At 39.5% G+C, this 22,285-nt stretch overlaps 1 protein-coding gene across 1 annotated transcript in view; it reads left to right on the top strand.

The window, feature by feature from the left end:
• CPQ (carboxypeptidase Q) overlaps positions 1–22,285 on the top strand; it is a 355,408-nt gene that overhangs the window by 56,162 nt on the left and 276,961 nt on the right. Inside the window, exon 4 of the mRNA XM_042464939.1 lies at positions 19,417–19,624. Coding sequence (XP_042320873.1) covers positions 19,417–19,624 — 208 coding nt within the window. The remainder of the gene's footprint in view (positions 1–19,416; positions 19,625–22,285) is intronic.

A 22,285-nucleotide genomic window follows, 5' to 3' on the forward strand; every position in this document is an offset into this window, starting at 1 on the left:
GTGGTTGTTCCCCTGAGAATGCTTAACACAATTTATGAATGCCTGAATTGACCTCTAAGTTCCCTATATTGTTTTCCACTCAGCCTATTTGGTTCCACTTGGGTCACTGCTCTTGGACATACAGTACAATGCTTCTTCTAAAGGCTGGTATCTACTCCGTTGGGCATTTAGTGGCCATTAGATTAGGTGGTGCATCCAGACATCCGAGTAACCTGAATGGGCTTTTGTAACCCAGAGAAAATAGCAGTTATCCCTCTTCTGGATTTTGATTGAATATGCTGGAGATCTGGGAGGGAGATAGCTGCACTAAATGGCTGCTTCCCTCTCCCAGACACTAAACAGCAAGAGACATATACTTGTCCTTTGCAGCAGGCTCACAAGAGGTATTCTGCAAGGAACTACTGGATGGCTTTTTGCAAAACAGCTGCTAAAGAACATAAGCACATGTACTCCTAAAATAAGCCTGTGTATGTCATCAACAAGATTCTGGCCAGGATTCTGTGAGAGGAATGTATTTTTTCCCCCAAAGGAGACAAATGAAAGGAACTGTTTAGATAAGGAAGAACAGACTCTCACTAGAGACAATCCTGCAAGCTGGCCAGAGACTCAGTGAGAAAGAATACCACAGTAGAAAACAGGACAGGAGAAAGGAGAAGCTTGGGTCTACACGGGGAAAGGGCATGCAACCTCCCCAAGGCATCATTTGAGCTTTTGAGTTCTGATTAGCAACAACAGTAGTAGCTGGGAAAGGATGACAGAGAAAGAAGAGAAGCTCCGCCTCCTTTTCCAAGACTTAATCCCATAGCCACAGGAAGAGATAGAGGAGAAGCTCATGATTTGGTGGTTCAGTTTCCCAGGAGATAATCTCTTCTTAATTCAGAATGGACACTTGTGGTCAGCAGGAGCTCCTTTATTGCACATAGCTTCCACACTCAATGTCCTCTTGGAGAGAACATTGCCACTATCAGTTGAGTCATGTAGGGAAAGCTAGACAGGATCCAATAAGACTGTCTCACTGAGATAAATTGATGTAATGGATATACACACACCACAGCCATCAATGTATATGCCAGAGATTTTGAACAGCACCATAGGGCAGGAAGGAGAAGGAAAGAAATTCCCATCACACTAGTGGTTTGGTATTAGTGATATATTAGATTTAAGCTTCTATTTCCCACAAATGTGAGGAGTGAAGGGCGGAATGGTGCTCTATAGCCAGGAATGCCTAGGTATTCTGCAACTCCATCCCCCTTCTTCCCATGAATCTTATAAGGGGAGACATGGAGGAAGTGTATGTATGGATATTTTCCCTCTGCTCTGTGCAAGCCCAGCTGTTGGATTTGAGGGATCCGGGCCAGACAGTGATATAAAGAATACTAGGGTAACTGTAAGCACTTTGAGCAGACAGCTGGTGGCTATCTGTCTTTCCTAGATTTGTTGGTCTTCTTGTCTATTCAGACAAAATAGCATCTGTGTACAAAAGTGCTCTCCATCAAATTGGAGCATGAGTCATATAGTGACACATGGTCTATGTGGGGGTGAGCCCACCTCACTTCCATGATCTGCCTAAGCATACTTCTGATACTTCTGATTAAGTACACTACTGATTGATAATGCCCAGGATACTCAAATATATAGGAGTATATACTTGAGTATCCTATACAATTGAGTATTCTGGGCATTATCAATCAGAAGTGTATGAAATGATCAAGCTCTAAATACCAATTGTTGTTGAGTCCTCCCAAGAATATTAAAGTCTCTCCTGTGCACACTTGTTTAGGTGTAAGCTGCAGTGAAGACATAAAGGGTATGTCTAAGTATACATTGCGGTTGTATGAGTCTCCATATTTAAGGATTAATAATAATATAAAATTTTTATTTATATTTTCCTGCCTCTCCCCACGGATCGAGGTGGGATTACAGCCAGTATCAAATCAATGATACATCATAATTACAATCATTTAAAATCAGCTCATAAAATAACACACGATTTACAAATACAATTTAAAAAACATCCTGAGGTAGATATATATTTGGGGTGATTTCCCTTATAAAGGGTCAGAGGGGTGTGCTTTCTGGAAGAGATGGGTTTTCAGCGCCTTTTTAAAGGCGTCTAATAATAATAATAATAATAATAATAATAATAATAAATTTTATTTATATACCGCTTTTCCACAGATCAAAGCGGTGTACAGACAATTAAAACCATACAATTACAGAACTCTAAGCACAATCATTCACCTTCAAGGGTAAGCAGGAAATTGATGGCAACAGGGTAGATAACTTCATTCTTCAGGGGGGAAGGCTTGACAAAAAAGAAGAGTTTTAAGCCTCTTTTTGAATGTTTCTAGGGGGGTTGTCAGATGGAGCTCCTCAGGTAGATCAGGTAGGTCTAGAGTGGAAGTGAGTCGAATCTCTTCTGGGAGATTATTCCAAAGCGTTTGGGCCATAGCTGTAAACGCTCTTTGGTGAGTGGCTATTAATCTCACTTTGGGATGTTCGAGTAGGAGCTTCCCAGTTGTTCTGAGAGTGCGGGGTGGATTGTGTAGGGAGAGGCATTCCCTCAAGTAACTCAGGCCCAAGCCATTTAGGGCTTTAAAGGTGATAACCAACACTTTGTATTGGGCTCGGAAGCTAATTGGCAGCTAGTGTAAAGGTTTTAATACGGGTGTAATATGGTCCGATCTAGGTGTCCCCGTGATCAATCTGGCTGCAGCGTTTTGAACTAACTGAGGCGGGTTACAGACCACCATAAGGGACGTCCTTAGGATGTCCCATTTTGAAAAAGGGGCGTCTCTTCCAGACGTCCCTACTCCTATTAAGGACAGAGTCCATAACAAATGGCGGCGGCCTTTCCACAAGGCCACCGCCATATTGATGTAGCGGACGTTGTGCGTTTGCAACTAGCGCCTCACGACGTATTTTCCAGGGCCCAGGAAGGAGCGCGATTTCTGCGCTCCTTCCTCGGAGCGTCCGGGAGCCGCACAGTTTGTCCGCTTCGGCTCCCGGACGCTGCAAGCGGCGGTGGCGGGAGACCGCTGCATTTCGGCGGTCTGTAACCCGCCTGAAGCTTCCGAAGTGGGTACAAAGGTAGCCCCGTGTAGAGCGCATTACAGAAATCTAAACGAGAGGTTACCAATGCATGTACTACAGTTTCAAGGTCCTTTCGGTCCAGACAGGGGCACAATTGGCGTATCAGCAGAAACTGGTACCAAGCACTCCTGGTCATCGTATCCACCTGGGATGATAACTGTAGGGATGAATCCAGGAGTACTCCCAAACTGTGGACTTTGTCCTTTAGGGGAAGTGTGACCCCATCCAGGACTGGATGGCAAATCTCCCTGCCTAGGCCTGGGGTACCTATCGTAAGTACCTATGTTTTTTCTGGATTCAGCTTGAGTTTGTTTTCTCTCATCCAGCCCGTTACTGACTTATTGAATTATAATGAATGGAGAAGGTAATATGCTTTCCTGAAATTACCTGCAAATTGGCAAAATTAATAAGCCTGCTTGCCAGTGTTGATCTCCCAATCTTAGACTAGGACCCAGAGCAATGGATACAAGCTACAGGAAAAGAGATTCCACCTCAACATTAGGAGGAACTTCCTGACAGTAAGGGCTGTTCGACAGTGGAACACACTCCCTCAGAGTGTAGTGGAGACTCCTTCCTTAGAGGTCTTTAAACAGAGGCTGGATGGCCATCTGTCGGGGATGCTTTGATTGAGATTTGCTGCATGGCAGGGGGTTGGACTGGATGGCCCTTGCTGTCTCTTCCAACTCTATGATTCTGTGATTTATATCCCTTCTTTCTTCCATGTGGGACTAAAACCTTAAATACAGTTGCAGGGCCTCTCTCCTAATATGTCACCACTAGCCTGCTCATGGTTCCCTTGACATGGTAAAAATCTGATGCAGACTTGAGGAACACTTCTTCATATTTGTGGTCTTCTTGGTTCCTATCTTAGGTTGTAGAGACTCCTGCTATCATGCCCTGATTGGTTTGTCATCTATTTTCTTCTGTGTCTTGGGGTAGTAAGGGAGGGCAGTCATTATTAAATTTCTTTAGTTACAACCACTATTGTAACTTTATGCCAGTCTAGTGTGTGGCAAAATAGGATTAAGTCCAATTGGTCCTTGGGATGTTTTGGAGATTCAGCTTCCATAATTAGGACCTATTGGGTAAAGGTAATGGGTGTTGAAATCCAAAACACATGGAGTCTAACCTTTGATCTCAAACAATTTTTGACACTTCTCTGCTATTGCTTACTGCTTCCCAGCCCTTAAGAATGTCAGTTTCCTAACAATGTAAAAGCTATCAAAATTTGACAGTGCTATTGCAACCTGGATTTTTGTCACTGTAGGAGGTTTAACTGCAATCCTGTCTTCACTTAGTCTATTCAATTCAATGATAAGACTGGGGGTTTAATCTTTTGATATAAAACAAAGATTGCAGTTCTATCCACAGTTAGGAGACATCCCCATTAAAAATAGTGAGCATTTAGAGCAAATGTAGCAAGGATCAAAGCCTGCAGCCTTTTTCCCTGTATGGCATTTTGTTTCTTGCATGATTCCTATGTGGTCTTTCAAAAAGTCTATCTGAATGAGAATTTCATACCATAAATTCCCAGTTAGACTGGTGAACTACAACATTCTGAAAGTCATTATGATTCCTTGGGAAATCATTTTAACTCTTAAGTTCAATATGGCTCCTCTTTAGCAATTTATGCATTTAAAAACAAAACAAAAACAACCCCTGTTAAATTTAAACTTATTTTTCATAAAACATGCATTTTCTTTGCTATTGCCCTAAATTTGCAAGTCATACACAAATTTCCCCCAAGGTGTTCAGTGATGTACACATTTTAACTGAAAATCTGTTTTTCATGCATTTTTGATTTTTTTTTTTAGCTGAGAATGACAACACAAAATCTGTAGTTGTTTTGAAACCGAAGGATTTACTATTTATTTGTTACATTTATATCCCATTTTTCACCCAAGGAGCTCAGGCCAGAGTCTATGGCTTTCCTCCTATTTTTATTCTCACATAAAGCCTGAGAATTAGGTTGTAGTGAGAAAGAGGGCTGTTTGCAAGATCAGTCATTAAACCTCATGGATGAAAGGGGATTTGAACTTGGGCCTCTCTGATTCTAGCTTAACAGGGAAACCACTACAATATGTTGATTCTCTGATAACCTTGTTCCAAAGTACATTAGATGTGAGTGAGATGACAAATGTGGACAGAATAAAATGCTCAAGTATTCCTCTTTCTACACAGATGCATCCTAGTATTGCAGAAACTCATAGAAATCTTCCTGTTCGAAAAATTGAAAGTAAGGAATGAATTGACTTCCTTCAGATGAACAAGTTGGCTCTGTTCATAATTAATGTCCCCTTAAATATACAGTTTGAAACTTACTATAGTATGAGTATTTGTTTAGATTTGTAATAATTAATGAACAGGAAAATTAAAGCGACTATTGCAAATCCAGAACGAGACATCAATGCTGTCACTTGCTTCAGCAACTACCATCTGTTATGGTGTGGAGTACCATTTGTCATCCAAGCTGTTGTTCCACTGAATCATAGTTTTCCCAGGGCATTTAAATTTAACCAAGAGTTTACTGTATAGCCAACACCTGTTGGAAAGAGTAGGGAAAAATTTATAAGCCTAAACCTTGAGCAAAAGAGAATATCAAGTCATCCTCCAATCCATCCACCCCACCCACCCTTCTGGTGCTCTCTGTATTAACACAAGTTCTTTACAATACGAGAGGAATTTTATGGTCTGTAGGAAGAGACAAATGTTGGAAATAGCAAACAGAAAAGAAGTAGAGAACTAGAATTAAGAGAGAAAGAATCCAATGGACTAACTTGAACAAACTATTTTTGTCCAATATTTGGTGGGCTCTTTTGTTTACATAAACCACCATCTGTTATACATATTTGATAATACCAATTTACAGTTTATGTTATTGTGTCTTTCTTTTTTTTTTTAAGAAGGGTAGAAATCTTCCAAAAAGGCATGGAACTGGGAAGCAAATAAACCATGCCAAACTGGAAAACAATATCCCAAATATGTTAAGAATTGCAAATCTTAACCCAGGTGTTTATCAGACAAGGGAAATTGGAAGTATAATCCTATGGCAATCCGAACGCAATCATGGGGTTTAATGTTATTGCGTGATAGACTACCACACGCAATTTTGGGCAATGGGAAGTCAGTCTGAGCGCAATCATGGAGTTTCACGTTATTGCGTGACAGACTACCACATGCAATTTCAGGCAATGGCAAGCTATTTTTGGGCAATGGGAAGTCAGTTCGAATGCAATTCGAATTCACATAAATTCACTGAACTAGCGAATTCATGTGAATGCATTCTGGCCCCACTTTCTTTTCATTCGAATTTAAGAGAAATTCCTCCCATGTGATAAACTCCCCATACTCATGTGATAGTGGACATTTGAGGTATGAATGATATCATAACAATGTCTGCAGATGGATAGATAGATAGTATACAGGACACTACAACTGAACTTCAGTCTGTTTTGAATAGTGAACACATGACTCTTCATGGTAGTACACCTGTCCCTATATCCTTGCCAACTGTTGCCATTTTTATGATTAATCTGTTTTGTTTTCTTGGGTTTCTCTCTTGTTTTGTTCACATAGCAACAGTAGAAATCTGACAGTAGTGAAGTCATAAGGCTAATCACACCCAATGCCACACAGTACTTGCAACCTCAGTTAGTATGATGGCCTTAATCATACATTTTAACGATAGAAGAGAAAGCCATTTTCTAATTAAAATGTTCAGTGTGCTTTTACCTCTTTACTTTTGCCCCCAAACATTTTGTAGATTAAATATTGTGCTTGATCTTTAAAGACCTTCCCAGGCAAGGGGTCTGAAGAATGAAAGGAGAAAAATCTTGTACCTTGTTTGTGTCGGGAGTCTGTGAAGCTGCCAGCTAATTCAAGGTCTTACTTTTTTGTTTCTACTGATTGCATTTGTTCAAAAGCTGTGACTTTTAGCAGCTTCATTAAAGTATATTGTGGTGTTTGTTAATTTACTGGAGCTTCATTTACTCTTTCCTTCCATCATTGCTGGCTCTTCTCCACTAGTATGTCCATAAAGGGACTTATAAAAGACAGACTTTACTGTACTGATGTGTTTAAGGTAGTCAGCAGGCCATGGAATTGGTGGGATTCAGTTATATCATCATGAATTTCAGAGAAAAGGTCCACACAACATTATGCTGTGAGTTCTTGGCCCAGATTTTGTGTGGCGGTAGGCAAGTAGGAGAAAGATCTTGCATAGATCTACTACATGATAGGGAATCAGTAGTTTCAAATTTATAAGAATTTACCAGAACTGAAAATTTCTGCATATTCAGGTTAGAAAGGAGTTGATTGTTTCTTAAAATTTGATTTTAAGTTCGATTTTTTTAAAAAATCAAATGTGGCAGAAAACAAAATGGATAGATTTAGCTATCCAGGCCAAAGGCTTTGAGTGTTTAAAAAGATTTGATTCCTTGGTTATTCAACCACGTGAGCACCAAATTAGAGTTCCCACCATTTTTTTCTGAGGTGCTTCTAATCTTTAATACACATGTGGCAGGCCAGTGTAATACAGTCCCCTCCTTTTTGGCAACAGTTGTACGTGTTGTATGTACTGGTGCTGATGCAGAAGAAGTTGCTTTCGGATTCTTATTCAGAAATTTACTAAAATTAGCAAATTTCTACTTCCATTATTTATTTATTTATTTTAAAAATCCACCATTAAGAAATCTGAATGAAGAAGAAAGCAGAACTTACGGTGGAACTTTCTATCTCTAATCAAAAGTATTCTGGTAGTTATATCATTCAAAGGCTTTATATCCTGTACCACTGAGATAAGCTCTTGAATCCTAAATTAATATGTGTTCTAATGGCAGAGACCCTGCTTTATATATATGTAAAGTAATTGATTCAAAATATGCTTAGAAGATGGGGATTTGCAATATACTATTGCAAACATTTACTTTCAAATTCTGTGACTCAGGGAAAATGCACAGCAGTTTTCTTGGATCACATGTATATTTTCAATATCTTAAAAAAAAAATCAACCTCATTTTTGTTGCAGTATTAACATTGCAGGTTGTGTCTCCCTTATTCAGAATTTCAAAATCCCAAATACTCCAGAAACTAAAACCTTTTTTTCATGGGTGGCTGAGGTAGTGACACCTTTGCTTTTTGATGGTTCAATGTCCACAAACTCTGTTTCATGCACAAAAGTATTTTAAAAATATTGTATAAAAGTACCTTCAGGCAATGTGCATATATGAAATATAAAATGAATTTTGTGTTTAGACTTCAGTCCCATCACCAAGTTAGCTCACTATGTGCATATATGGCATATACAAATACAGGCATTCCAAAATCCAAAAAATTCAAAACCCAAAACACTTGTGGTCCCAAGCATTTCGGATAAGGGAGATTCAACCTGTATTTGTTAGTTATTTAAAACAACAGCAACAATGGCCAAGAGTCTAGACCGCCTACTTCATTAAGTAATTTTACGTGGCCCAATACCCCCTCTCCCCCACTGCCATCACCCTTGCCTTACCAGACAGCAGTCACTGTGATCAATTGGGGTCTTTTCTCCTGTCAGTTCTTCTGCTACCAATCTCCAGCACAACAATCAGAAGCAGGATTCCTGTTGCAGTTCCTCCTCACACTGGAAATTGCTGGGAGTGGGGTGGAAATGTTGTTGGTAATCTTCAGTGTCACAGTTGACAGGTGAAAAGATCTCCATTGCTCATAGTGGCTGATGCCTGGTAAAGCAGGAATAGGGGGCATTTACAATCTCTTTGTATTCCCTGTCCTATTGTGAATCATGTAAATTTACGTGATCGTGAATATAATTCAGTTATGGATGCATAACTCTAAATTACGCATTTGTAACAGAGATTATGAAGTGCAGCCAATAATATTAATAACAAAAACAACCAAATATGTTACTAATATAATGCCATTTGTTGTTGTGTCCCTTCAAATCATTTCCAACTGTCAGCAACCCTAAGGTGAATCTATCACTCGCCTAAGGTCTCCCAGTGAGTTTCCATGGCTGAGTGCGAAATGGAACCCTGATCTCCAGAGTCCTAGTCCTATCGTCAAACCACTACATCATGCTGGCTCTCAATACCAATTATATCACCTGTTATGATCAATAATGGATGGTAATTACAATTGTGTATTGTTTTACTTAAGACATATGTAAAAATTATAAAGCTATATGCTTATTCTCTTGTCATATACATTTTCTGAAAGTTCATATCTTAAGAAATTCTTAAGGGGAATGTTGATATTGATCTGCCTACTATGTTTACAACTTTAAGAACTCAGGTGACCAAAAAGATAGGCTAGAGAAGCATAGACAATGAACATTCTATCCCTTAATTAAAAGATAAGGATGAGGGAACCACATCTTGTTCATTTATTCTCTCTAAATATTTCAAGCTTGTTAAAATTTATCATCAGAGTAGATAACCAAGGAAGGGATGTAGTATGATTATAGAAGAATATACTATATGATCAAGAAAAAATAAAAAGATGATGGAAACAATGAATATAAAAGAAAGGAAAGGATGACAGATTCGTTCAAGAAGAACTGCTTGTGAATGAACCCACAAAGTTTAGAGAATGGAGTGGAAGACATTCTCAAGGCACTTGGGATTGGGAAAAAATAAATATCCAATAACAGATGGCATTCCAAGCTGTTTCAAACTAAGGAAACAGAAACCATTCAAATTCTAACACAAATCTAACAGCAAATATGGGACACAAAACAATGCCCCAGAGACTGGAAATGTTTGATATACATTCCAATCCCCAAGAAATGCATATTGGGGATTGTAGTAACAATTGAACCATTGCATTAAAGTCCCATGCAAGCAAAGTGATGCTGAAAATTTTGCAGCAAATATTTCTACTATATAGAGGACGAAATGCCAGATGTCTAAGCTGGGTTCAGAAAAGGAGGAGGAACTAAGGGTCACATTACAAACATGTGCAAACATATATTGAATAATGGAATGGATCAAAGAATTTCAGAAGAAAGTCTGCCTATGCTTTATAGATTATAGCAAAGCCTTTGTGTAGATCATGAAAAAAGATACATTGCTGTAAAAGCAATGGCTGTGCCACAACATTTTATTGTCCTGATGTATAACTTATGCTCATATAAGAGACCAGCATAATTTCAAATTGCTGAAGACTTCAGGCAAAGCTGCATTTTATTACCTTATGTACTTAATTCATACACAGAATATAGCCTATGGAAAACTGGATTAGATTTGGAATACGAAGGAGACATGAAAACTGGAGGAAGGAAGATCAACAATTAAAGATAGGCAAATGACACCATACTAGTAGCAGAAAAGAGCAATATTCTACAACTCTCAGCCACAGAATGTACTTTCTGGCTTTCCCCCCCTTTTTTGTGGCTATTTGAAGTTTAAAGGGAAATTTCATCGATGTGAGGGCCAGAATTTGTATTTGGGAGAAATGCCATCATTTTCCCACCTTGTAGCTACACCCCCCATTTCCCACACGATTAAAAAGTTGTTTCCCAGAAAGAATTAGGGATAAGCAGGTATAAAACTTTCGTTTGCAACCTGACATCTATGAGCACAAAATCCTACATGTATGTATACTCTAAGGGGCCATTCAGACTATGAAAAAAACCGGTTTTCAAAGCGATTCTTGCACATGAAGTTCATACTCACCCCGAATCTCACACAAGCGAATCCGAGGCTTGCACACCCGTTCCGTGGTAAACAGGCCCTAGCACGGTGTTTTTGAAATCGGCGCAAATACCGTTTCTTTTGGAAAACCCCGGGTTCTGGGAATGAGAACTGGCACCGATCACGATCGAGGCAAATTGAGGAGGGATTTAGGTCAAGGGTGGGCAAAGGGCAAGGCATTTCCTCCCCTCATCGGAGGGGAGGGGAGGAGGGAGGAGGAGAAGAGCCTGGGAAGAAGGGAGCAAGGGAAGGCATTCTTTACCGAAGGAGCCTCTTTTCCCTGCCTCCCCTGCCCACAGCCCTCTGTCGCTGGGCATCCTTCCCTTGCAGGAGGAGGAAAGGTTCAGGTCACGAACGGAGCTCACTCAGGCAAACCCCCCCCCCTTTTCAAATTTAAACAATTTTTGCAAATATGCACATTGTTTGTATTCCAGAGGCAGATAGAGCCAGGCTTGCAGTTTATATCCTTGGATCTCCTTGCTTACAGCAGAGGGGGAAGCTACAAATGTTGTAAACAATCAATGTTACATTTTTAACAATTTTTTTGAGCAAATATGCGCATTGTTTGTGTTCCAGAGGCAGATAGAGCCAGGCTTGCAGTTTATATCCTTGGATCTCCTCACTTACAGCAGAGGGGGAAGCTACAAATATTGCAAAAGACCTCACTTACAATCAATGTTACATACACTGGTGCCTCGGGTTACGAAATTAATTCGTTCCGCCATTCCTTTCGTAACCTGAAAATTTCGTAACCCGAAAAGGCTTTCCGTTAGCACTGGAAAGCCTATAGCTGCACTTTGCAGCATTTGAATTTCGCGCCGAAATGAATTTCGTAACCCAAAAAATATTTCGTAACCCGAAACAGTTTTTGCCAATCCAACTTTTTCGTATCCCGGAAATTTCGTAACCCGATCATTTCGTATCCCGAGGCACCAGTGTATTTTAACAATTTTTTTTTGAGCAAATATGCGCATGATTTGTCTTCTTGAGCAGATACAGCAAGGGAAGCAAAGGGAAAGCTACAAATGTTGCTTTTAAAAGCATAAAAAATGCATGACAATTCCATCCTTTGCCTGGAACAGGGGCAGATCTGACCCAAATGCCCACAGGTTTATTTATAAAAAATTGACCCTGTGCCTGGCTCTTTAAAAAAAGGGAGGAGGGGGAGGACACTTTCCGATGCCCTTCAAAACGTCACCATGACGATCGCTTGATTGACAGCGGCCACCTCGCCAGCAGACACAGAATGCATTCGATTTAAAATTTGTAGTGGGCACTCGCTAACGGAGCGATTCGGGGGAGGGGCATCCGAATCAGCCCAGTTTCTTCCAGGTCTTTTATGCCAGTATGAATGAGGCCTAAATTCCAAAGCTTGGAAAAGTTAGGTCCCATACTTACAGCTTCCAGAAACTCCATGCTGGTTGAGGGATTCTGGAAATTGTAGTCAAAGTTGTAGCTTTAAAAAATATAAATAGCACGTGCTCATAAACCCACAGGAATCGCTTTGAAGAGCAGATTTCCAAAAACGGATGATAGAATATTATATAACATAGAAATAAAAATGACCACTCCTTCTTTGCTAGGATTTTAAACAATTTTTTCCTTGATGATATATCTCTCTAAAACAAAACAAAACGACTACAATATATTCCAAATTAGTTATTTTTGTCTAGCTTGAGCTTTCACAGACTTAGTCTATATCAAAGCATTTTCTTAGCATATTCCTAATAACTAGAGAGGTGCCAAGGTTCAGGAGATCACCTTTTGCATTGCCAACTATCAAAACCAATGTTAGAAAGATAACTAGAGGTGAAAAGAATGAAAGATTTCTTGGAGCAGATTGAATTTAGCAGAGATTAATCGTTTCCACCATGACACATGTACTTGTACAACATGTTCTCTAAGAACGGCTTTGAAAATGTTGAATCCAAACCATTCATAAAAGTGAAGTATATTTTATGAGAGGTTCCAGAAGGGGATTGCTGGACTGATTCTGACTCTGCTACAAGAAACAGACAGGCCTGACCTAGTTAGGAAGTAAAATTGAAGCTTCTTTCATCGGTTAAGGTAGCAATTCTGTGTACATGTGCCTGGGAGAGTAAGCCCTGTTGAACATAATGGGATTTTCCTCTGTGTCAACATGGTTAGAATGGTATTAGAACACTGATCATTTCCTACTGAACTAAGTTCTTTCTGATCCAGGGGCTTTGAGAAGAATAGTGGGTTCAGGGTAAAGCTTGCAAAGGTAACTTTTTTGGCTACAACTTTTAAACTCCCCCTGGAGAACTAGAGCTTCCGGGGGGGAGGGGGTCTGGTTATTTATGTCAAAAAGTGGCTTTTCAGAGCTCTAGCTCTGGGACAGATACATGGCTGAATTCTGCCATTGTATCTAGAATTCTGTGCTCTTGTGTTCCCATCTTCTCCTTTTCTGATTGGCTTAGCAGACCCTTTCCTCTATTTTTGGTCTTTAAATGACATCTTGCTGTTAGATCTGGTCTGGCAAACTCCAGTTTGAGCAGTTTTTTCATACCAAGGGCCCTTTCACACTGCACAATTATACCATTGAGATTCCACTTCACGAGAATCATGAGACTTGCAGTTCATGGAGAGGAATGTAGAATTCTAAGCCAGAGAGCTCTAGTGCTTCACCAAACTGCAAATTCCAGGATACCATAAGATGGTGCCATGTCAATGAAAGCACAATGAAAAGAACTTGTTTCAACATTGTAGCTGTTTTAAATGTATATTTAATGTATATTTGGGTGCTGAATTTTAAAAAAAAAACATAATAAAATGTCCTATCACACACATTTCTTTGACAAATTTGATTTTTTTTATCAATTCAGTTGTTACTCAGCACTGATCAAATGTAGACGCTGATATTCCAGTGTGATCTCTTTTAGTGCTTTTGAATAGATTTTTGCATTCATGTCAGTGAACTAAAGTGTTTTGAAAGTCTATTGGAAGCCTTAATTCCTTTCTTACTCTTTGCAAGATAATTATTTGCTGGACCACTCACTCACATACAGTATTACAACATAGAAGCTTCAAAGCAAGTTGTGAAAAAACTGTACATGATGGAGCAAATCTGAGGACTTTTTCAAATTTATAATGCCAAATTCCTTCAAGACCAGCATACATTTTTTAAAAAATAAGATTTTATGACTCTCAGTTTTGTAGGACTATGTAATGCTGTCATAAAATCTTTTTGTTGTTGTTGTTTTTTGCAGGACTATGTAATGTGAAAGGGACTCAGAAATGCAAACCAGGGTCAAACTAACTGGTTCAAACAAATTATGATCTCATGGTCTCAGATGCTAGTTTGTTACTTTACCTACATTTATACTTAATTATACGACCTTATCGAAATGACAAAAACCCCTACTGCTCCCCAATGTGATACAGTCGAGTTGTAGGTTGCTACTAGGAATCATTGCATGTAATTCATCTCTGATTTCGCCAGGCAATTGTAACCTGGCTGCATCCCGGGTCGCAGGCACACTTCAGGGGCCATTTTTTCAAGCCAGGAGCTTTCCAACTTGAAATAATGGCCTCTGAAGCGTGGCTGGGACCCAGGATGCAGCCGGGTTGCAATCACCCAGTGTAATAGGTAACAAATTATGTGCGATAATTCCCAGTAGCAACCCACAACCTGACTTTATCCTGCTGGGGAGCAGTCGGGTTTTTTGTCGATGTGATAAGGTCCATGGTTTACTAATTTCAGACGTAAAGTGGATTTAAAAACTGAAACTGAAAGATTTTCAGTCTTATCTCCTTGTGCCTTCCGGCAGGCATTCCCAGATTGACCTCCTCAGAATGTTCACTCTCCAGTTGGGAACTGTCATTTTTAATGGTATTTTAAGTTGGGAGGGAGATAAGGAATTGGATTTTATATGTTTTGTTATGTTTTTACTTGTGGTTTTTTGTGTTTTATTTTTATTGTTCTTATCTTGTTACCCGCCTCGATCCAATACAGGGAGAGGTGGGATACAAATAAATATTATTATTATTATTATTATTATTGGAGGTGATAGAAAGGAGGAGACTTGCTGTGGCTCTTCATAATGCTAGGTTGCAGTTTAGCATTGTTTCTGAATCTGACTAGATGAAAAATTGCAGTGATGTCCATCAACATAGAAAATCATTGGAAAAATTAAGAAGCTGCTTTCAATGTGATGCTCAATCCAACAATTTGTCTCTGATAATGTGCTGGTTGCCTTGACTCAGGGAGCTGGGGATGTTTAGCCTGGAGAAGAGAAGGTTAAGAGGTGATATGATAGCCCTGTTTAAATATTTGAAAGGATGTCATATTGAGGAGGGAGCAAGCTTGTTTTCTGCTGCTCCAGAGAACAGGACCCGGAACAATGGATGCAAGCTTCAGGAAAAGAGATTCCACCTCAACATTAGGAAGAACTTCCTGACAGTAAGGGCTGTTCGACAGTGGAACACACTCCCTCGGAGTGTAGTGGAGTCTCCTTCTTTGGAGGTCTTTAAGCAGAGGTTAGATGACCATCTGCTGGGGATGCTTTGATTTGGATTTCCTGCATGGCAGGGGGTTGGACTGGATGGCCCTTGCGGTATCTTCCAACTCTATTATGATTCTATGATTCTATGATTCTTTGTTTAATAAAGTATAAAAAAGATTTTATTATTTTATTAAGAATAAACAGATTGGGGAACATGACCAGATTATTCTAATGGACTTTCAAGATACATTCCTTTTGTGTTTAAAAGAAATCTTTTATTATGTTTGTGTATGTGTGTGGAAAAACAGCATAAAAAATTTACATCAATAAATATTTCTGTTTAATAGTAGATTTCAAGGTTAGGTCTCTGAGATACAGCCATGAATGCTTAACAAAAGAAGGAAACATGACACTAAGCTATTTTCAGTGTTTTATCTCTAGACACTGTTCTATTTCAGCAGTCTGTAGAGTTGGCTGAAGGCATATAAAGGCACAGGCTCCTTCTCTGGAATAACATGAACCTTTAGCACACTGTTAAGTTGTTGTTTTACATAATAATATCACTTTGAGAAAATATAGTTTTATCACTGACTTATCACCCCAAGACAGAAGTTTCATTCTGTTCCATGAACTTTCTGATAAACACACGGTAATCAAATAATGACACATCACCCTTATCTTTACCTGTTGGATTTGCCTTTTGTTGAGATTGAATTTAAGTAAGGAAGTAGATAGCCTAGGTAGACTTCCATTGTGTTGCAGGCCATGAAAGCACATGTTAGTCAGAAGCATAGTTATGTCAGAGCATAGTTAAGGGAGGTAGAACTAAGGAGCACTGGGACAAATCCAACCCTGTTCCAATCTTCTGTTTATGTCGTGATTCTAGGAAATGTTTGCTATGCCGTTTTGGCCAGCCTTCCTCAGTTAGTTGTACTGCTACTTTTACAGCAGGCAATTATTTCCATAACCGTCAACATTTCATAGAAGAAAACCAGCACATGAGAAACATCACAGTGCGGTCAAGACATCAAAGATTATTAATCAGGAAGGATAGACAAGCTAGAAGAGGGTGCAGCAGTTTGCTTTTGTCAGAGCCTACAGGAAAGGCCATGATTCCATCCCCTCATCTTCTCTCCCATTTGTTGAGTTAAATGAGTGCCAACTGCTTTTGAACTCAGTTTGTAGCAATGGAAGGAAATTGGGGACCAAGGGGAAAAGTGGGAGAAGGAAAAAGAAACAGGGATATATATTTTAAAGCAGCTGAAAAAGTGGAGTGACAGGTGCTCAGTTGGGACTGCCCCTGCCAAATCAGAACAGTTGGAGGGTATGTACAGTGGTCTCTCCACATTCACTGAGGTTAGGGGCACAAGACTCCCTGTGAAAGTGGAAAACTGCAAATGAAAAAAAAAAACACCTTTTTTTTACCCGAGAGAACACTTCTCTAGGAATCTCTAGGTCCTCTAATGCAACTCTGTGGTCAACATTGGCTGGAAGTTGACCATAGAATTGTGCTGGAGGACATATAAATGCTTAGAGGAGTATTGCCTCTAGGAATGTGTAGGTCTTCCATCATGATTTCCAGAGGATATTGGCACAGAATTGTGCTGGAGAACCTAGAGATGCTTAGAGAAAGCACATTAATCCAATCTGCAAATAAAAGCAAAAGTCAAAGCCGCAAATGTGGAGGGCCAACTGTAGTATTTTTCATAGGAATCAAGCAAAGTAAGTGTTGGGATTGTGCAGCCTTCTAGTTGTTGTTGTTGTACTATAGGTTCTACCATTCCTTATCATTGAATAAACTGTCTGAGGCTGTTGGAACTTGTAGCCCAACAACATTTGATGAGCCACATCATTTCCACCCTGAAATAGAATAATTTTGGTATCATCTTGACCAGACTACAAAAGTCTGCATATTTTGGACTGTTATCTGAGGCTAATAACTGACAGCAGGAGTGCACAGTTAATCACCAGGAAATCTAGGAAAACTGCATCGTGGTCAAAAACCTGTACCCTCACCCCCCAAATGCTCTCTTGGAAATGTGGAGGTATTTTTGCCATGCTTTCACTCCTTCTCAACCACTTTAGGCCCAGAAGAGGCCTTTCTTAACAACAGAGAGTGATCAGAATTTATATTTACTGCATGAAATCAAAGGCTTTCATGGCTGGCATCCATAGTTTTTTGTGGGTTTTTCAGGCTGTGTGGCCATGTTCTAGAAGATTTTCTTCCTGACATTTCGCCAGCATCTGTGGCTGGCATCTTCAGAGAATGCAAATCACTCCTGCATTCCCAGGCTCACACAGTATATATATACCTACTTTTTTCCAGGCAAACATTCTCTGAAGATGCCAGCCACAGATGCTGGTGAAACGTCAGGAAGAAAATCTTCTACAACATGGCCACATAGCCCCAAAAACCCACAAAAACTATATTTACTACACTTATATTCTGTCTTTCTCCCAAAATGGTGGCTTGCAATAATTTTAAAAAGACCCAATTAAAACATTAATTTATGAAAGTTAAAAAGGGATTAAACACCACCATTATTAAAAACATGATTAAAACAGATTAAATACTTAAAACACATGTAAAACCCAGTTCATTTCCTGTTGGTTTTTTAAAAGTCCTCTCCTGGCTCAAAGATAACCCAGGGAAAGGTGATTAATGTGGCAAAAATATGCCTATATCCTCATAGATGTTTGACTTTGTTAGGCCCTGGAAGCCACAGAACAGCCCTGAGAGGGCTGCACTTCCCCACCCCTGACGTATGTTATATTTTGGTGTCTGATACCTATAGATCTTTCTTCCTCTTCCATTGAATCCCTCTACAGTGCCAAAGAGGGACAGAGGATGGGTTGGGCGGGCATTGTAGATTCCTTTTTCTTAGAAGTTGCCCATCCCTGGTTTGGACATTATACAAAAGATGCTCTTCCACCAAATCCAGTTATTAAAATAAATTACAGAACCAGAGCCTGGAAAATGGGAGAGCCTACCATTGACTAGGAGATTCTGAGAACTGCATTCCATGAAGTAACTTTTTCCAAAGCTCTTTTTCTCTAAATTGTATACTGAGTGTAAGAATGACGGATCAACCTACTCTTCTTTGTTTGAGTTTATTCATTCATTTTTGCACTTCATTTATATCTGACCTTCTCCCTCAGAAGTGACAGTTAAGGCTGCTTACAAATGAAAACAAATATAAATAAATAGTTTCTTTAAAATGTAACTGAAGTATCAGCGACATTTGAAACAATTTTGAAAATGCATTGAAAAGAAAATATGGAAATGCTATTAAAAACCAATACAGCATGACATCTTTTAAAAGCAATCTGTTCTCCAAAGTCTTTTGCCTGGTGATGGAAGGCAGGCAAGGATGGGTATATTTTACCCTGCCTAGAAAGGAGCGGCCAGCAAGAAGGCCCTCTCTTCAAACTTACTTTTGAGGATTGGGATTCCATATGATTTAATTTAATTTTATAGGGTGCTGGATAGATGGACCCTACGGGGCGCAGTCATGACATGTGAGGGGCAGCGCTTCCAAACACAACTCGCCCCTCGCATGTGACGAGGGCATCAAAATGGTGGGGCCCTGTACATACGGGTGCTGCCATTTTGACATGACGGACACGTAGCATCCGCACCTCTCGGTGCCTTTGTGATGCTGCAAGTGCGCCATTGGCACCTTGCAGCATCATAACAGCGCCACAGAAAGAACCCACTTTTTGTGGGTCCTTTTTGCTGCACCTGGGAGCCGCGTGGTTTGTCCGCTGCGGCTCCCTCATACAGCGAACCAGGGTGGCGGCAGACTGCCCATTTTGGGCGGTCTGTATCCCGCCTATGTGTTCATTCACAACTCTTCTGCATTAACCTATTTTTAAAAAAAAGTCACAGAGAAATTCATATTTCAGTGCTAGTTTATGTCTTTGAATCTAGCTTTTCAATAAATTTGCATTTCCAAAAGAAATTTATTATAAATGTATTTTGGGTACACATTGAGCCAAGAAATGCAAACATAAAATATGAAGATAATACAAAGCCCAGAGAATCCAATGTGCACATTAATCTCAAAGGCACAGATTAAGTTGGTTTGTTTCTAAATGTGGACCAAATGAAGTCCTTGAACATCCCTAGCACACTATAACACATTTATTTTTGTTGTTCTTCTGTACAGTCCACACACCGGAATTCAGTCATATGCAATAGACATCCCCAAGATTCCTGTTGCCTGCGTTTCAGTGGAAGATGCTGAGTTAATGGCTCGAATGTCTTCTCGTGGGACCAAAGTTGTTGTGTCTTTGAAGATGGGAGCCCAAACCTATCCTGATGCTGATTCGTTTAACACAGTTGCAGAAATAGTTGGCAGTAAATACCCTGAGCAGGTGAGTGATGTTTTCCTTGTTTCATCCCTGAGCACAAAGTGAAAACCCTATTGAGCTTCTCCTGTTTTATGTTTCCAAGGCTGCATCCACACTGCAGAAATAATGCAGGTTGACGCTACTTTAACTGCCATGGCTCAATGATATGAAATTCTTGGAAATGTAGTTTTGTGAGACATTTAGTTTTCTCTGTCAGAGAGCTCTGGTGCCATAACTACAATTCCCAGAATTCCATAGCACTGAGCCATGGCAGTTTAATTGGTGTCAACCTGGATAATTTCTGCAGTATGGATGTAGCCTAAGGGGACTGTGGTGGCTGCATCCATATGGCAGAAATAATCCAGTTTGACAGCACTTTAACTGCCAAGACTCCGTGCTACAGCATTCTGGGAATTGTAGTTTGTTGTGGCTTTCTAACAGAGAAGACTAAATTATGTTTCCTAGAATTCCATAGCATTGAGCCATGGCAGTTAAAGGAGTGTCAAACTAGAATATTTCTGCAGTGCAGATCCAGTCTATAAATGTAATCCTGCATTATCATCTGAGGCAGAACCTGGAAGTGACAAATTAAAAAGTAACATTGTTACTCATTGCTTCTTTTGTTTAGTAATGAAGTGCATATTTGTTGTTGACCTTTGCCATGCAGGTGGCTTTGATTTATGTTGACCCAAAAAAGGAGAGGCCTCTAAGAGGCCTAGTTACCAATAGTCCTGTATAGGTCTTGGGAATTCAGGACTATGGCTTCCTTTATTGACTCATTCCACCTGTAATGTGATCTTCCTATTTTCTTCCTTCCTTCCACTTTGCCGAGCATTACCATACTTTTCTGTTGACTCGTGTCATCTCATGATTTGTCCAAAGTACAATAACCTCACTTTGGTCATGTTGGCTTCTAGTGAGAATTCAGATTTAATTTGCTCCAGGACCCATTGATTTGTGTTTGTTTGTTTGATAAGCCATGATATTCACAAAACTCTCCTCTTATATCCAGACACTGGTTAAGTATATTTTCCTCCATCACACAGACGCTCCAATGTTTGAGCCTCCTTGTGCATAATCACACTTTTGTGCAGACTCCTTGAAATCAACTTTGGTGAAGGGTTTATGTACTTTGGGTACTATGGATATAATTACTAAATGGAGAGCTGTATATAATTAAGTGGAATGGCCACCATAGGTAGTACCCATATATACTTGACTATAAGTTGACCTCATGTATAAGTCGAGGACAGATTTTGGGATCAAAATTATGGCTTTTGATATGACCCATGGACAAATCAAGGGTAAAACTTAGGGGCATGTAACAAAGGATGTAAAGAATGAAGCAAAGGGAAACAATACCAAATGGATTACAAAATTCAAGCAGACATCACTATGTTCACACTAAAGACTGGATGGATGAAATAATAAAGGGGAATCAGTGCTTCCAGGACAGATTAAGCTCTTGCCTTTCATCAGAGGCTGATTCCTTTTTTTGGTAAGAGTTACAGTATGGCACTTACATTTACCCGTGGATAAGTCAACTTAGATTTTTGGGGTCAATTTTTTGATTAAAATTTCTAGACTTATACATGAGTATATACAGTAGATACTGACAGAGCTGTGTAAGTTAACATGACCTACTCAGATTCCTGTAGGTTCCCTGCTGCCCACTGTGAAGGATGCTTTGCTCTTTATCAATGTGGAAATGAAATTTAACTGTTTGTCTGGTTGGTGTTTGTATGTCGAATGAGTTTGATGAAAGTGCATTCTTATCCTCTGCCTTAGGCAATGTAATGTTTCAGACTGGCCCACTGTAGTTGTCACACTTATATATACCTTATGTATACAAATATGTGTGTGTGTGTGTGCCTGTGCATGCACACGCGTGTTCATGTGTGTGCATGCATACATATACACACAAACATAATTTATGTATGTATACTACACACACACATAATATATGTATATACATTATACACATACACACACTTCCTCTGTATATACATAAGAATTCTTTCTGGAGTAATGTGGTAATTACCCCCAAATTTCAAAACTATTTCTTTTGACTATGTTTAGTTCACAAGTATAAGTGAGGTATACTCCATAGCTCATAGAAACATTGCAGTTTTTGATTGCAGCTCCTTGAATCCTGGGAAAGAAACCATAAAGTATTATTTATTTCACAAGTATGACTGATTTATACCCCTCAGAAGCTGGTAAAGTTACTTTTTTGTTCTATAGTACCCAGAATCAAATGTTTCATAAGTGCTGGATCTTTTTTTTAAATGTCAGAAGGTACTTTAATGGGATAACTTAATTGTCCTTTATGAACTGTGTATAACTACTTCACTCTGTTGAATCATATTCTCAAGAAGAGAGCTAATACATTTTCCAAATGTGTAATGCATGTAATATCTAATAGAGATATATTACAATGTATGACATGACATCATCTAATAAATATAGACCTGCTTTATTCCCTCAGTACCCACCTGGCTCTCAGATCTGCTGAGGCTGGTGTTTTGGGGGGCCCTGTTCCCTGTTCAAGATGGATGGTTTAAGAGCTGTTAATAGATATGCCACCCACTTTGGGTTTCTCACCAAAGATTTAGGAGGCCAGCACTGCTACTATTATTTTGCTTCTGAATTTCAAGTTAGATTACTTTTCTCATAAAAACAGCT

The sequence above is a fragment of the Sceloporus undulatus genome, chromosome 4, assembly GCF_019175285.1.
Source record: "Sceloporus undulatus isolate JIND9_A2432 ecotype Alabama chromosome 4, SceUnd_v1.1, whole genome shotgun sequence".
In the NCBI taxonomy this organism is placed as follows: domain Eukaryota; kingdom Metazoa; phylum Chordata; class Lepidosauria; order Squamata; family Phrynosomatidae; genus Sceloporus; species Sceloporus undulatus.